Here is a 16,328-nt window from a genome sequence, read left to right as displayed (position 1 = left end):
TCACAGGGCTAACATTTAGACAGACAACCAGACAAGCTCACACTCAGACCTAAGGGCAATGTAGAGTCACCACTTAACCTAACAAGCATGTCTTTGGACTGTTGGAGGAAGCCAGAGTAGCCGGAGGGAACCCAAGCATTCACAGGGAGATCATGCAAACTCCACACTGAGAGGCTGCAGATGAGATTTTAGCTCGGCCAACCACTGTGTTGCTGTTTTCTTTTCTTTGTTTTTATTTTGACATACATCAAATATCTGGATTATGGAATAATGGACAGAGCATGTTTTCAAAATGTTTATATTGTATCAATGGAACTGTGTATTGGTAATTGGAGAAAATTGTTAGATGAATCATTACTGAAAACAACAGCTTGTTGCAGCACTAATTTGCACAGATACGATGCAACCATTGTGGCTGAGGTTGAGAGTAGTTCTCTCAAGTTAAACATTTTGGTGCATGATTTGTGTCTTCATATCCTGCAGGTGTATGCTGCAGTGATTAGGCTACTTATTTCAAGTATTGGAGGCTTTAATTTCCAGTTTTAACATTCAAACTTTTCAGTCAATTCATTGCCAAGTGTATGAATATAGACATCTTAGTCATCCTACTCTTCTCCTCAGAGTTATAAAACCTGCTGTGATGCATTTATCATCAACATGGTCAGAACAGCAAAATTGACAATATCCTGTTACAGCAGGAATTAGTGTCAGTGTCATTATGTTCAGTCATCATGCACAGCTGATGAACAGAGCCGAAACATATCTCCCTTTCATTTTATTCTTCTCTGTGTAAAATTGAAATACATGTGTCTGAGCACAAATGGCTCATTAAGCTGCGTGTGTGCCTGTGTGTGTCTGTTCTACAGCATATATGCCTGAGTTTGATATATATGTATGCCTATATATTTGTATATGTATATGTATATGTATATGTATATGTATATATACATTTTTTTTTTATAAAACATGTGACCATCTCTATAGTACATCTACAATTTGTAGCTATACATCTGAAACCAGACTCTCATTACGTGTAGCTGTTGTCATATTTCACCTCAGGTGTAAGATAGTACACTTTGTGATTGGACTGCGTGGATGAACACTACAGTAGATGTTTAATTTTGAACATTGCTAATCATGATGCAGCTGGGGCTCACAAACAGACAAACACCCACACACACACACACACACACACACACACACACAAACACACACACACACACACACACACACACACACACACACACACACACATGGACCATGCCTAACATGTAGATGCTCCACCTTGCTTGTTTATGGCCATGAATTGTGTAGCACACCTTCATCTTTACAGATCAGCTTGTTGTGGTTTTACAGGTGGTTAATTTGCCATCATGAGGATTATTTCCCCTATTTTCTAAATATTTTATCATTAAGTGATTTGTTATTAAAAGAACAAACAAAACAACAATAAACAAACAAACAAACAAAACAGTAGATGAGAGGAAAAGTACGTCTTTTATCCCTGCTGTGACAGGCAAGTAGTGAGAAAAATAACAGGAAGTCAAACATGCTGACACCTGATTAAACCAGGCACAGGCAGGTAGTACTTGTCTCCATGGCAACTGGCTCAGGGAGGATTTGAAGACATTTTAATGATGTGTAGGTGAAACGTATGACAGGGTATGTGACTCCTACTTTGTGTGTATTTGTGTGTGTGCAGCTTTGAGTGTCTTTTGCATCGCTGTCAAAATACTGAGGCGTCTCTCCAGAGGGATCAGAGGAGACTTTGTGACGTTGACTCATAGAGCTCAGATCCTCAGGGAGTCTTACGCCGCATAAACTGCTGCTGTCACAGGCTTAGATTTATTAACAAAAACTACTCTTTGTCAGAAATCACTTGTATATGTCTAAAAATGTTGTCTAATTTCTCATGTCAAAATCTCTGTTTTGTTGTCCTCGTTTTCTGTGCTACTGAGCAAAAAAACAAACAAAAACATAGTAACAAGTAAAAATGACAAATCTTCACATTCAGACTGAAAAGTTCAAATAAAGTGTAATTTTTTGGTCTTGAACTCGAGGTAATGCTTCATCCTCTGACCTTATCTTTCACGCTTTCTGTAGTCACGCATTGTGACGTTCCCTGAAAGCTTCTCTGCCTCCCTCAGTCCTTCCTCTGAGGCCCGTGTCTGGCCTCGTTGCGTCAGTTTGCTGCCCCCTCGAGCCCTCTGGTTACATCACAGACAGGAGTTTGACGGTGGCAGAGCAGCAAATATTGTCAGCAGACAGACTGACAGGAGCCCAGAGGACTTATTTCTATGTTTGTGTTTGTGCACATGGATCAGTTCCAAGTCTGAAACCACAAGAGCCATCACTTCCAGCTTTTTTGCTGCCCATACTTCATCTCTTTCTCTTATTTGATCCCCCTCTCTACTGCAGTGACTAATTCAGGCAGTGACGCTTGGCATTGCCTAACAGTGAGCCTGACTGATAAGGAAGGATAGTCTGCCTTTGTGTGCTGTCGAGGTTGGATCATAGTACTGTTTAAGAATATTTATGTAGACTTTAGACTTCAAGTTCAGGGATCATGAAATGGGTCCAAGGCAAACCTAAGGGGGTCACAAAGCAGGGTTAAATAAAAGAGAACATATTTCTGCTTCACAAAATGACATGGGCAAAGTCAGCTGGAAGATAAACTAAGAGGAAAAAATATGAAAAAACATAGAAAAAAAGAGCAAAAAGAAGAAATAAGAAGAAAGAAAGGCAATCAAAGGAAATAAAAGGCCTTAGAATAAATAAAAAGATTTCAATTAGTAAAAAAAAAAAAAGGATTGTAGAAAATGTTCTGCATAAACAGCACAGCTGTTGAATCAATTGAATTCCACTTTTACTCCTTAAAGACCACAAACGTGTAAAGGTCACCGACACACTCCAGGCTCATGTTGTAATCACGAGGAGCAGCAGTGTCGTTAAAGTGAAGTGAGAGGCCATGTTTAGTCACAGTGTTATCATCGATGGAAGGGGTTTGGGTTACGTGACGCACAAGGTCGAGCTGGTGTGTGTGTAGTTGTTGTTTGACATTATCTAAATTCGAAAAGAGAGGTTATAGGGATGTGATTTTCTGCACAAGGTGACAGGACAAACACCTCTTTTGTTACAATACATGTCACTTAGCATTCGATCCATCAAAGAGCAACATTTGACTGGTTCGTCTTCGTTTCTGTGTGTTTGTTTTTTAAGGTTTTTAAAAATATTTTATTATATGTATATGTATGTGACAAACGTATAAGGAACATGTATAAAGAAAAAAACAGTACTGGAAAAAAAAATCCAGACAGTAATGTGATCCAAAACAATAACAATTGGATGTAAAATACAACAAAACCAGACATTGAGAGACAGTAGTCATCTCCTTGCCTCTAGGGTGATATGTTCCACACAACCATAATACAATTATATTATACGATGGCACAGTTAATTAAGTGAGATGGCAGGTCTTCCATCTAATCCAAGAAGGGTTGCCATATCTCATTAAATGTTTTACTCCTGTCCCTCAGGCTGTAAGTTATCTGGAAGCTTGATATCATGAGTGTCTTTAAAGATTAGAATTTGCAAGGTTGTCCAGCAGACAAATCTCTGAGTCCATTGGAAAGACAACATTGTGAATGTTAGAGATGATATCACATACTCCCTGCCAGAGCCAGGAATGGAGCTAAGGGGGTCTAAGTGATACAGCTACCCTTAGCTAAGTGGTAGAAACTAATTGAACCGACCTGTTTGGGATTTACATCATTTCATAGTTTCATATTATTTTATCAGGCTAATTAAACAAACAGTTTCAATGCTTTGGTTTTGAATGTGTGACATTATTTGCCATGACTTTCTGGCCCATGATCCTTGTTTACTTTTTGTTGTCTGTTTATTATGATTTTGATATCTTAAGGAAAGTTATATTCTTATCTTTACCTTTATATTAAACTTTGCTGTGTCACACATCTTGACCGCAACTTACTGACAGAGGAAATACTCTATCTAAATGTTGATCGATCTGTTTGAATAAATGTAATATTTAGAGTGAAAGCTTTAACCCTGTTCTCTTTCTCTGTTTGTCTTTTTGCAGAAAGTGAGTGAGAAAGTAGGAGGGGCAGAAGGAACGAAGCTCGATGAAGACTTCACTGAAATGGAAAAGGCAAGGCTGAACTCTTTCTGCTGTTCCCATTAGTACTCATCTGAGAATAAGGAGCTTCACATTGATTAAAAGATAATCAAAATACTGTGGGATCCCAGCAGATCAACCACTCCTGCTGATTGCAGCTGGCAGATTTTACAAAGGTGTTCACCAGTTTTGCTGTGCTGTACTCAAGATCTATTCAGAGAAGCTCAAATGAGTCTTCTGAAGGACCAGATTCTCATTTGAAAAAAAAAGAAAATCCTAGTTTTACCAAAAAATATCTGCGGCCTCAGAATTTAAAGTGAAGTTCAAGTAAATTGTATCTAAAGGTAGACGTAGAGGTAGGAATACAGGCTGAGTATCGGACTGCTGTTGGGTCTCATCTCACCAAACCAGAGCAGTCAGCTCCCAGCATGTCTCTCGCCATCACGCTGAAGTCCCACAGCTCTTCGAATTATTTTAATGCAGTTATATTTCCCTCTACCTCTCCCATCATCTGTCAGACATTCACCTTTTTATGTTATTTCTGCACCTTCTGCTGTCGTCACTCTCCTCATTTTGTTTTGCTTTGTGCTCTGCAGAAGATGGACGTTACGTCTCGGGCCGTGCTGGACATCATGACCAAGACTACTGAGTATCTGCAGCCAAACCCAGGTAACTTAAGACAGCTGTGAAACACGTTAATGTGATGTTTGTCTATTTGGATATCCTTCAAAGGGACGTCTTAGGGGTCTCTAAAAACTGAATGTTAAAATCATTAAATAAATGTTAAAGTTGATATATATCAAACTAGTTATTTGAAGCTATCATCCTACAGTTTACGTACATGTGAGACACTTTAACCACCACAACCATACAACTACTCAAATGACTTTTTTAAGCAAAATATTTTAATGATATACTTCAAGTATCTTGGGATCTTGTTCACGAGTGAAGGGAAAATGGATGCGTGATTGACAGGTGGACATGTGCTGCATTGACTAATGCACAGGTTGTGTCAGACCGTTGTGGAGAAGAGAGAGCTGAGTTGGAGGGCGAAGCTTTCTATTTATGATCGACTGCCAGTCTACGTTCCAACCCTCACAGGTGGTCACGAGTTCTGGATTGTGACTGAAAAAATTAGATTGCAGATACAAGCGGCTGAAATGAGTTTCCTCCAAAGGGAGGCTGGGCACAGCCTTAGGGAGAGGGTCAGGAGCAGACGTTGGTCAGTTGAGGTGGTTCGGACATTTGATAAGGATGCCTCCTGGACGCCTTCCTTCCGGGTGCTACCACATGGTAGGTGGCCTCGGGGTGGACCCAGAGCTCACTGGAGAGATTATATATCCTGTCTGGCCTGAACACCTCAGGATCCCCCAGGAGGAGCTTGAAAATGTTGCTGGGTAGAGGGATGTCTGGGTCGATGTGCTTAGACTGTTGCCGCTGTGACCCGATCCTGGATAAGTGGATGAAAATGGATATAAATAGAATATTGTAATGATTTTCTGATTTTAGATTTCCTTTTATTGGTTAAGGTTTTCCTGTAAGTATTTCTCTTTTTGTTGTGATGATAATCTCAACTGAAAAATAAAAGTGGTTTATGTAGAGTTGCATTTTTTGAGAAACATATTGAGCTTAATTAGAAGGCAATACAGCTAATGCCACATCTTTATTCACTGATCTGATGTAGTTAACAATCCTCCACTGTAATAACTTAATTAATCACCAGACGAGCTATTTCAGCATCTGTCTGATTCAGCTCAGTGGATGTAATTGACTCATCGATCGCGTTATGCTTTCACTCTGCAGAAATGTAACAGAGCAGCATGTGGCATTGCTGGTTAACTTGAGGGGATTTTAAAATTAGCCATTATCGGTCTGGTGAGGATGTTAGAGGGAGAAGTAGCTGCTGTACAGGCGGTTAGGCTCATAATCTAAGTGGACTCGTGTTTCATGCATGATGAAGTTTGAGGCTAAATATTAAACAGCTGTAACTGTCTCACTGTTGTTCAACATTCACTTGAAATAACCTCCAAACAATGAGCAACAAACTACAGAATCATTTATAACCTTAAATATTTCAAAGTGCTGTTCAGTTGATTGGTGATCTGCCTCCACAGCCACCAGAGCTAAGATGAGCATGATGAACTCCATGTCTCGTATGCGGGGTCAGGAGAAGGGACCGGGCTACACACAGACTGAGGCCATCCTGGGAGAGTCCATGCAGAGGTTTGGCAGGGAGCTCGGAGAGGAGTCCCACTTTGGTAAGATGCAAAACATTAAAGCTTTGCATAGAAAGAGAAGGAACACCTTTTTTTTTTTTTATGGTTTCACAGAGTGTCATAATTTTATTCTGCAGCACCAATGTTATGAAAAATGCATGAGCCTGTGAGGAGGGAAGTTTGCTTCGTTGTTAAGTTTCTTTAAAATCTGCTGCTGATGCAAAAGAGATGATGTTATAGGAGAAAAACAACATTATAGACTGGTATTGAAGCATGGGCTGTTTCCGGTGGCTAGATGCTTCTGTATTTTTTCAGGCCCTGCTCTGATTGACGCTGGTGAAGCCATGCGTGAGCTCAGCGAGGTGAAGGACGCTCTTGACATGGAGGTCAAGCAGAACTTCATCGATCCGCTGCAGAACCTGTATGAGAAAGATCTGAAGGAGATTCAGGTACGAGTGCCAACTTTGAGGCATAAACAAAAAAAAAAAACACCCAGTGATCTGAGTCATCTCTTGGATCAGGATTCAGGATGAACTTTTCTGGTCTTCTCTTGCAGCATCATCTCAAGAAAATGGAAGGCCGTCGTCTGGACTTTGATTATAAGAAGAAGCGTCAGGGCAAAGTGACAGAGGACGAAATCAAACAGGCGCTTGAGAAATTTGATGACTCCAAGGAGATTGCTGAGCAGAGCATGTTCAACCTGCTGGAGAGTGATGTAAGAGGACTATGTTTAAAATGTGGCACAGCCCTTTTTTGTGTTTAATAAAAGTTCAAGAGAGAAAAGTGATTGAACTGTTTTGAACTTTCGGTTATTTCTATCGTCAGCCATATGACCAATCCTTAAGAACCTCCCCAAACATGGTAATCAGGGAGGCCGTAGATTTGTTGCATTCACAATAATGGAGAACAGAGGTGGGATATTTGGGGACTGCTATTAAGATGAATTTTGGCATTTGACATTATTTTTAAAACAGAAAGATGTGACCTTTCTCAACAAGATGGTGGATATACATTTCTTTGCCTGTACCCAGAGTGACCGGTTGCCATGGTAGCAACCTGTCGATGACTTACCTTTGAATACCTTGCTTCATCATCTTTATTTATCCATCTAAATATCCATTTAAATTGAATAATAAATAAGCAACTAAGAACATAAACTAATTAGAAAATATTAAAAGAGGTCATATTTGAGGTTGTTTGCTTGACCTTCTTTTTGAAAGCAAGGGAGTGGCCCTCTGCTGGCCATTGCCAGGATTGCAGGTCTGTGTACTGTGCCTTTTTGCCTTGTCAAAGCGGCTCTAAATAATCCTAATGCTGTCATTAACCATACATAGATTACATCGATTCTATGATGGTAAAACAGTCTCAAAACAAGGTCCATCAGTAGCTGTTCTTCAGCGACCTTGAGCCCCCTCGGTACATGTAGTTTTAAAAGCTCAAACAGCTGCTACTGGCCCTCACAGTGAGATAGTTCCAACAACTGCTGTTTTTAAGGTCAAGAATGAACCATCAGTCTCAATCCTGTATGTCTCCTTAACAGCCCAACATGTCGTGCAGATATTCTCTGATCTGATCGCTCTGCACAAGGTCTGATGGCATTGTATGTGTTTCACAGATTGAGCAGGTGAGCCAGCTTACTGCTCTGGTCCACGCTCAGGTGGAGTACCACAGCCGTGCAGCTGAGATCCTCACACAGCTCTCCAGTAAGATGGACGAACGGTCAGTACCTCCCCTTTGTGTTTCACTGTACTGTTTTGTTGTACTGCACACTACTGAATGCACCTTTAATGAACTATAAAATCTCTATAGATGTACTGATTCTGTGTTTTTCTCTTTGCAGGATAAGGGAATGTTCTAACAAACCGAGGAAAGAGTTTGCTCCTAAACCACGCACGTCTCTGGACTTCTCTATCAGTGAGAACCACAATGGAGGAATCCACGGTGCTCGCTCTCCAGGTGGGACCACGGTCACAACCTCACTGCTTAGAAACATGTCCAGAAACTCATCATGATGCTGTGTACACACTGTGGAAACTTGATTTGAAATCTCATACACTACTATTTTAATTGAAATGAAAACAGAACATTAAATTTGCAGTGGAGATCAGTTTCTGGGCCTGTTTCTACAAATTCATGACGTTCTTTCCTTTAACCGGCCTCTCTTTGTTTTTAAATTTTACTGTAAATTTTCAAATAACACAAATAAAAATGCAGTAAGTCTATCATTATACAGTAAAGGGTACAGTACTGTAAACAGCATGTTAAATCAGAACAGCATACTATATTAACTCTGTTCAATTGTACTTAAATTACCTCAAGTCAAGCTATTAAAATACAGAATTTAATGAAGAATTTAGCTATAAAAGTTTAAATTTCAAACACATTGTATGGAGCAGTGTTGTAGTTGAGTGACCATATCTTTGTGCCTCTCTTGACTCCTGAGATCTTGTATCCTCATATGAGGACGTTACATTTTGGCTTTACTATAGCTTTTGCCATAATTCTGCTGATCTCAAACCCCTTGGCCTCATTCATTGACACTTGGTCTGCCATCCTGTGGTCACAAAAGCACATTACATTAATCAGGACTCATTTAAGATGGTTGCTACTCCGACCAAAATGTTGAACAGGCTGAAAACTAAAGAAAAATTGACCAGGTGCAAATCCTCATACTCGAACGAAGCCATTGGGACAATTGCAATGGTAAAGAGCTTCAAACTGTAATACTCATGAAATAATAGTTAATTTACATATGCTACATGTGGCACTTTCTCTTGTTTGCATTTGATGTGACCGCATGTGCCAATCCCTTGTTTGAAGCGGTTATTGTTATGAATCAGTTATTAGAGCATTATGCAAAAAAGGTAACAAAAACAATCTTTATCAATAATGAAGTCAGAGTCCATCTTTGGGGTCAGTCATTGCTTGAGTCCAAATCCGGGTCATCATTGCTGGAATCCAAGTCAAGTTACTAATCCTGAAAATCAGGAATCCAGTTGGGCTTGAGTCTAAGTCCTCAGATCCAAATACCACAACACTGATACCAGATGTGTTTTATTAACAAGGATAGGAAACATCTACAGTAATACATCAGAAATAAGTAGAATAAAATAAAATCCAATGTAGCTCATTATGGGGCAACATTTGGCCTATCAGTTTAAGCGCCCGCCCAATATACATAGGCTTTAGTCCTCATTGCAGTGGTCACTGATTTGGCCTTTGACCCTTTGCAGCTTGTTTTACCCTCCCCTGTTATTCTGAGCTTTTAAGACTGTTGCACAACATCAAATATAAGATGAGTAAAAGTATGGACAAACATGCGGTAACCATAACACACTGAACAGTTTACATTCAGTGTCATCAAATTTGTCCCAGTTGAACAAAATAACTGAAATTGGTCGTCTAAACTGCAAAAAGACAGACTTGATTGGTTTCTATATGTAAAAAATAAAAGCATAATACATGAGTAATGCAAATTAAAAGGACATACATTTGAGAATTTACAGTGCATTTAATTTGTTTGCTAATTTTCTCTTTCTTTCTCTAGCGTGATTTGGTTCAGTTCTGTTCTTAACAGAATATTCTCCTATCCAGAGTAAACTAATATAACTGTGCACTCTTCTCTTTCCCTTTATGATTTTTGTTAATTTTTCCAGGGGCGAGGTCTCCAGGTGAGCATGCAGGTCAAATTTACCCATCAACATGTTCTCTCCACCTGTGTGCTCATGATTTCATTTCTTTAACAACGTCCTTTAATTTCACATAAAACTTACGTTTTTACTGTCTTTTTACTTCCGTTTCCCTCGTGTTGTTTCCTAATTCCCTCCTTGCAGCAAGGTCTCCAGGTGAGACAAAGTGAACCCCCCGGAGAGAGATACAACAATATCTCTTCCATCACTTCATCACTCCTGATTTATTTTACGCCTCATCTCTCTTTCTGTTTTTCTCTTTTTGGAGAAAATTGTCGCAAATGATTCAAACCACAGAAAAACAAGTGCTGTCTGCCCTCTGAACATCAGACCTACAGTAACGGTGAAAAGCTTATTGGTGGACGAGCAGTTGTTTTCCTGTTTTGTTCACTTGTCACTCTCTTTTATCCTCCTTTTTTGAATCCATCTTTTTTTTCAGTTTGTTTTCACTTTCAACTTGTTTCTCCTCACTTAGATGTTAAGCTCCTCATCGCTTCACCGCCTGTACTTACCCATCACTTAATCATTTATTCATCCATAAAATTTATAGAACATAACCACTGCTCTGCTTTTCACCTTTGCTTTCTCCTTTCCCATTTGCAGCAAGATCCCCAGGTGAGCTAGAGTGACTTTGGAAGAGATGAAAAATCTCTTTATCACTCTTACTCTGTTCTGTTTTTTTAATTCACCTTCTTAGAAGTGTATTTTGTCTGGGTTTGTCTGATTTTTTGTTCGCAGTGCAGCTCGTCTGCAGTGCTGTTTCTGTCTAACCCCTTGTTTCTCTTTTGATTGTATTTTATAATCAAATCTTTTTGTTGTTGTTTAAGGACAAGTTCAGAATTTTGGGGAATAAGCTTTTAAAGTAATTCCCTCAAAAATAGATAAGAAGATTGAAATGACTCTCATTTCTTGATGTTAAATATAAAACCACAGTAACCGCAGTTCCTCAAGTGGCCACTTGAGGCTGACTCAAAAATGCTAACCGTTACAGCCGCATCACACATTTTACAGCCCGGCTCAAAGAAAAGTTTGGATTTTTTGAAGTCCTGCTTAAAGATGACATATCATCGACTTTTTAATGGTTCTCTACCTGAAATATGTGTCCCTGGCATGTCTACAAACCCCCCGAAAATGAAAAAAATGAATTCTGCCCCTGTTCTGATTTCTCCACCTTTCTGTAAATGTGTGCTGAAACGAGCCGTTTTCAGTGTTTTTCATACGTCACAACACCATCCGGTCTGTAACGGAAGTCAGAGCTCGGAGCTTGTTCAGCCCATAGACTGTATAAAATACAATTCAACTCCTCCTCCGGTTTTCATTTCCTGCACACATGTGTGCTAACAAGGAGCTTAAGTGGGAGGCATGCTAGTTGTAGGCAGTCTTAATAAACACAAAGGTCGGTTTTACTCCCCACGTCTGCAGATTTGAAGATCTAGTGGATAATTTTTAGTTTTCATGGAAAAGTGCTAACGCTAGTTAGCATAGCCACATAGCTACATGTTCGTCGCTGTGTACGAAGACACACGTCGACATGCTGACACATAAAACAACAAGAAACACAAAATCTGTGACCAATCGTTCAGAAAGGTCCTGCTGCAGGCGCCTCTCCGTCAGAATCAGATTCTGGATCAAATTCAGAGGGTTGAAGAAACGCGGGTCTGTGAGCAGCCGTGTACATTCAGCCAACATGTAAACATTAGATCAACGTGCTGGAGAGCCCAGGCCACATCCACCTCCTGAGGGGGCATGGTCAGAGAGCTCATTCTCATTTAAACGCACAGAAACAGAAAACAGCCAGTTCTGAGCAGGGCTGAAAAAGAGGGGTTTACAGGCATACCAAAATCTGATTTAAGTGTTTTTTTGAGCCATAAACTTTAAAGACATGTTTTGGGGACCTCTTAGACCAATATATTTTGATGAAAAAGAGCATAATATGTCACCTTTAAATTATATTAGGACTTGATTATGATACAATACATATTTAGGGGCGTGGCTGCTATACGTGACAGAAGGATACCCCTAACTGTTTGCTAAGAGTCATCTCAGTTAATACAGTCACTAAACGTAACCTCTTGACTTTGTCTGTGCTCTATGTGCTTTTAGAGGAACATTTCACTTTCTGTTGTTTTTGGCACCCCCTGTGGACAAAGTGGTACCTTTCATCCATTTGTTGTCCCATACATGCATGCGTTGAGTAGTGTTTTCTGATGAAAAAAAAATATCATCCTTCTTTCTTTTCATATATAAAATTAGTGGAGGATCATCTCATCTGACACCTACCTAAATTACACGTAAAAAATGCATTGTATAATATGTCTTAATTAAACAACATAGGTCAGCTACCACCACAAAGAATTTTCACTATGAGAGAAAAAATTCTTGAATAGCTCATTAGCCACAAACACACGTCTACCTTTTATAACTTGGTGTTTCCAACCCCTCCCTGCTCTTCATCACCACCCTCTGGAAGAAATTTTGCCTCTTCTCGGTACCTCACTCGAGGACATCTTTAATGGTGACATCACGGTGGCTACATGTGTTATCTACAGTCTGTGTTTTGTTTTCCTCATTGAAAACAGCCAGGCTAACTGAGATAAATTAGAGTTGTTGTGGTTGTTCTACCATTGGCCCCAAGGGGGACTGTGTCTCCCCATTTCTAGCATTAATGCTAAGCTAATGTAGCTGTAAACCTTAACAGATGGGTATGAGAGTTATGCCAATCATCTTTTTAAAATCTTCCTACAAGAAAGAAAAAAACTATTTCCCAAACTGCAGAACTTTTCCTTTAAACGTGGTATGCCTCCTCTTTTTTTCTTTTCTTTCACTCACACTGACGGTTATATTCTGTGTCTCTGTTTTGATATGCCTTCTCCTCTCTGCTTTCCTCTTTACAGCAAGGTCTCCAGGTGAGCCTTTGCACAAGCTTTCCTCGTGAAAATTATCTCTGTTATCTCAATGCAACATGTTGTCCCTTCCCCTGGACTCTCTTCTAACTTTTTTAACTCTCTCTTCTCTGCAGCCCCCATGGACCAGCCCTGCTGTCGTGCACTTTACGATTTCGACCCTGAGAACGAAGGTGAGCTAGGTTTCAAGGAGGGCGACATCATCACCCTGACCAATAAGATCGATGATAACTGGTACGAAGGGATGCTGCACGGCAACTCCGGCTTCTTCCCCATCAACTATGTGGATATCCTGGTGCCACTGCCTCACTAGGATGTCACCGATACGTGCTGTCTGCAAAGGTGGAATCCAAATGTCCAATTCCTCCCTCAAGTGTTCCCAGTAATCTTTTTCCTAAACATTCCTACCAAACCACCTGCACTCCGCTTTACAGGAGGCAAACAGCAACAACACAATAACGAGCAAAGATTGATGAAAAATTAAAGCAAGTATGCACCAGTTGAGTGTAAAAACTTTAAGTGAAGAAATATCTGCATTGATGTCGTTGCTGCCCTTAGTCCCAGGAGGTTCTTTCAGGCTTCCAGTCATTTTATCCAACTTCTGTCCGGCTTTTGTCTTCGTTTACGTTGGCTGTCAGTCCCTCATGAGTTTATCAGAACAGATTTACAAGAACTCTCTCTCATTCACTGTACTTTATGGAAACCTCTACAGTAGATAGAAACTTTTTCTCTCACATACTACAAAAAGAGAAATTGGTCCACGTGTTTCATGTTCGTTAGAGACTCTAGGTCAAGCATGGTTTCAAGTGTTCAACGTTTTATCTTATAAAAAATATGTTGAGAGGATTTTATTTTTGATTTGGGTGTTTATTTTTTATCAGCACTCACATTTTGGCATGTTTGGACAGTTTTTGGAGAAACTATGTCCGTATCATGCTCAAAAACTCTGTCCAAAGGATGTCTGTCAACTTTCAAATAATCAGACTTTAGACAAAAGTCGTAGATGGATCCATATCTTGCTGTTAACAAAAGAGGAAAAAAGAAACAAGATTACCCATAATCATTTTATTTTTGACATAACACTATGTGCATCTGAGTGATTTAGATACCAAAGTTACCTGCAAAAACCTGTATCAACTCCTGTTTTAGCTTCAAGATTTCTAGACGGTAAATGTCGGTAAATCTGTCGGATGCATCAGGGTGAAGCTTGCAATCTCTAGTACTCTGGTATTTTTAAAAGGAGGAGAAAAACTGTATTCTTAAGTATGTGACATTTCCTATCTGAGCCAGTGATTAGTGGAGTGATGACTTGATTTGCAAAATCACAAGTTGTGCAGTTTAACCTGTTTGAAGTGATGTAAGAAAACTATGGTGCATAAGTTTCAATCCTCCAACGTGTATTTTATCAGCAGCTTGTGTGACAAATGGTTGATGTATTGTGATATAATAATAATAACTTTTAGGACTTAACTGCTCAAAGGGGCAACAGTTTTCTCTGCAGCTGAAGGCGCCGCTCTTTTTCTGCTGCATCCCTACTAGTCCGATTAGTACTCTGTAGTGTAGCTGTATCTAAGCCATTGATTGAGAGGAAACTGAAACAGCCAGACGTGCACACATGGCCTAACGGAATGAAAAGTCATTTTTTTGTTTTGTGTTGGTGGAAATCTTTTGCAACTCACACTAAAAAACCCATTATTTAAACATTAAACGGATGAAAGCCGCTGGTTTACTCTTTTTATTTCATGTTAGATCTTAGATGCAACACTATTTCTTACATTCTGTTTCATTTCTCTTACCAGCTGCAGGGTTGAGGCAGTGTTGTATGTTTTTTTTCCATCTCTGTCAGAAAATCTAGAAATCAAACCAGCCTCAGTTATTATAAATCATGTTTTAGTCAGCTGAGTATTCATATGCTATAGCCAAACACAATAATCCCAGGGTTTTATTCTCTGCAATTTCAAAAATGTATTCATCGTTCTGCAGAATGATCATTCTGCAGAATCATCTGTGCAGCGGTTACACGTTTTTTTCACCCATCTTGTGGTAATGTTGTGCTTGTTTTTTGGGGGGAGGGGTCTGCATACTGCAAGTGTAATAATGCAGAAGGGTGGGGCTGCAGAGGACCTCTAATACTGAGGTGTTTATGGTGTACTGTCTCTGACAGTATTAGAAACAAACATGGATGTCTTTTTAATCCATAGACTTCATCAGACTCAGTAGGTTTACAGTAAATGATGCAAACTCACATCACGTTCAGTGTTATTTTTTTAGGGGAAGCACATCTTTATCAGACTGTACACTTTATTGGCTGGGGAAGAATAATGGTAAAAAATTGAAAGTCATGTATTTATTTATTTTTTAAAGTCGACACTATTCCTTCCCTTTTTTTCTCTTTCTCTTTTTTTTAAACAATCGTGTGTATCTTTGCCCTCAATGAGGACTGTACAGCTTTTCTGTGTTTTTGTTTTCACCTTGTGTGTATAGTTGCGCATCTACAGTAACGTATCTTATTTTTGTAATTGTGATTACAGTATACTCTAACAGTATAGATGTATATATACAGTATAATATCCAGAAGCAATTTGAAAGGAGGGATTCTCTGTGCTGCACATGATTGTCTTTGGATTGTTTTTCTTTCATTTCTTTCATTTCAGTTTTGGTTTTCTTTTATTCTTGCACTGGATTCTAAGACTGTATGCTCGATGTAAAGAAACAAATGTGATAAGTCAATGTAATTTATTCAATAAATACAGAGAAATGGTTATTGAGATTGGAGATTTTTTCTTCACTGATGCATACAACTCTGGATTTGAGCTCCAGCTTAAAAAAACAGCAGATTTATCATAATAGAAACAGCTTTTCAAAACCATGTGCTTTTTCCTAGCCAGTTAACCTCCATACTATCTTTAGCTGTTGTTTTCAGGATGGAGGATAGATACTGCAGGGACATAGTGCAGCAAATAGAAGACGATAGATGCATTATTTATTGTTCTGGTGGAGTCTGTCATGTCGTCCTGCAAGGATCCAACCAGAGAAAAATAGGTCAGGTGAAAAACATCTCTTTGGTATGTCTGAGAAGGCAGAAATGTAATCCTGTTAGAGGGACATTATCAAAGTCATGACTGCAGCTTCAAGCATGTTAAAGGCTTTTAGAGGTATGAATGTATGCATGTGTAAGCAAGGGTACACAATGCACACTTAACACAACCTGTACAAATAAAGGGGTACAGTAAGGCTGTAGTAAACATGACTCAACAAATTAAACATGCAGTACAAAAAGCTCTGGTACTTTAGGAATCTAATGGACTGGTTTCATATTACTAATTCCCACTCTATTTCAACACAAGTGGGAAACTGTGAGAGTTAAAGTTCCCAATAACTTAAA

The 16,328-nt window shown here is 39.3% G+C and overlaps 1 protein-coding gene across 2 annotated transcripts in view; it reads left to right on the top strand.

Moving 5' to 3' along the window:
• sh3gl2a (SH3 domain containing GRB2 like 2a, endophilin A1) overlaps nucleotides 1–15,707 on the top strand; it is a 45,244-nt gene extending 29,537 nt beyond the window's left edge. The window contains exons 2-10 of one of the 2 annotated variants that reach the window (XM_034686985.1): nucleotides 4,100–4,168; nucleotides 4,732–4,804; nucleotides 6,250–6,393; nucleotides 6,667–6,800; nucleotides 6,908–7,066; nucleotides 7,967–8,070; nucleotides 8,192–8,307; nucleotides 10,008–10,022; nucleotides 13,060–15,707. In XM_034686985.1, coding sequence (XP_034542876.1) covers nucleotides 4,100–4,168; nucleotides 4,732–4,804; nucleotides 6,250–6,393; nucleotides 6,667–6,800; nucleotides 6,908–7,066; nucleotides 7,967–8,070; nucleotides 8,192–8,307; nucleotides 10,008–10,022; nucleotides 13,060–13,256 — 1,011 coding nt within the window. In that variant the 3' untranslated portion in view covers nucleotides 13,257–15,707. The remainder of the gene's footprint in view (nucleotides 1–4,099; nucleotides 4,169–4,731; nucleotides 4,805–6,249; nucleotides 6,394–6,666; nucleotides 6,801–6,907; nucleotides 7,067–7,966; nucleotides 8,071–8,191; nucleotides 8,308–10,007; nucleotides 10,023–13,059) is intronic. The other variant, XM_034686986.1, reaches the window with a different exon arrangement.
• The last annotated feature ends 621 nt before the right edge of the window (nucleotides 15,708–16,328 follow it).

The sequence above is a fragment of the Notolabrus celidotus genome, chromosome 7, assembly GCF_009762535.1.
Source record: "Notolabrus celidotus isolate fNotCel1 chromosome 7, fNotCel1.pri, whole genome shotgun sequence".
In the NCBI taxonomy this organism is placed as follows: Eukaryota; Metazoa; Chordata; class Actinopteri; order Labriformes; family Labridae; genus Notolabrus; species Notolabrus celidotus.
The sequence above is the reverse complement of the archived record's forward strand: the minus strand, read 5'-3'. Positions and strand labels throughout refer to the sequence as shown.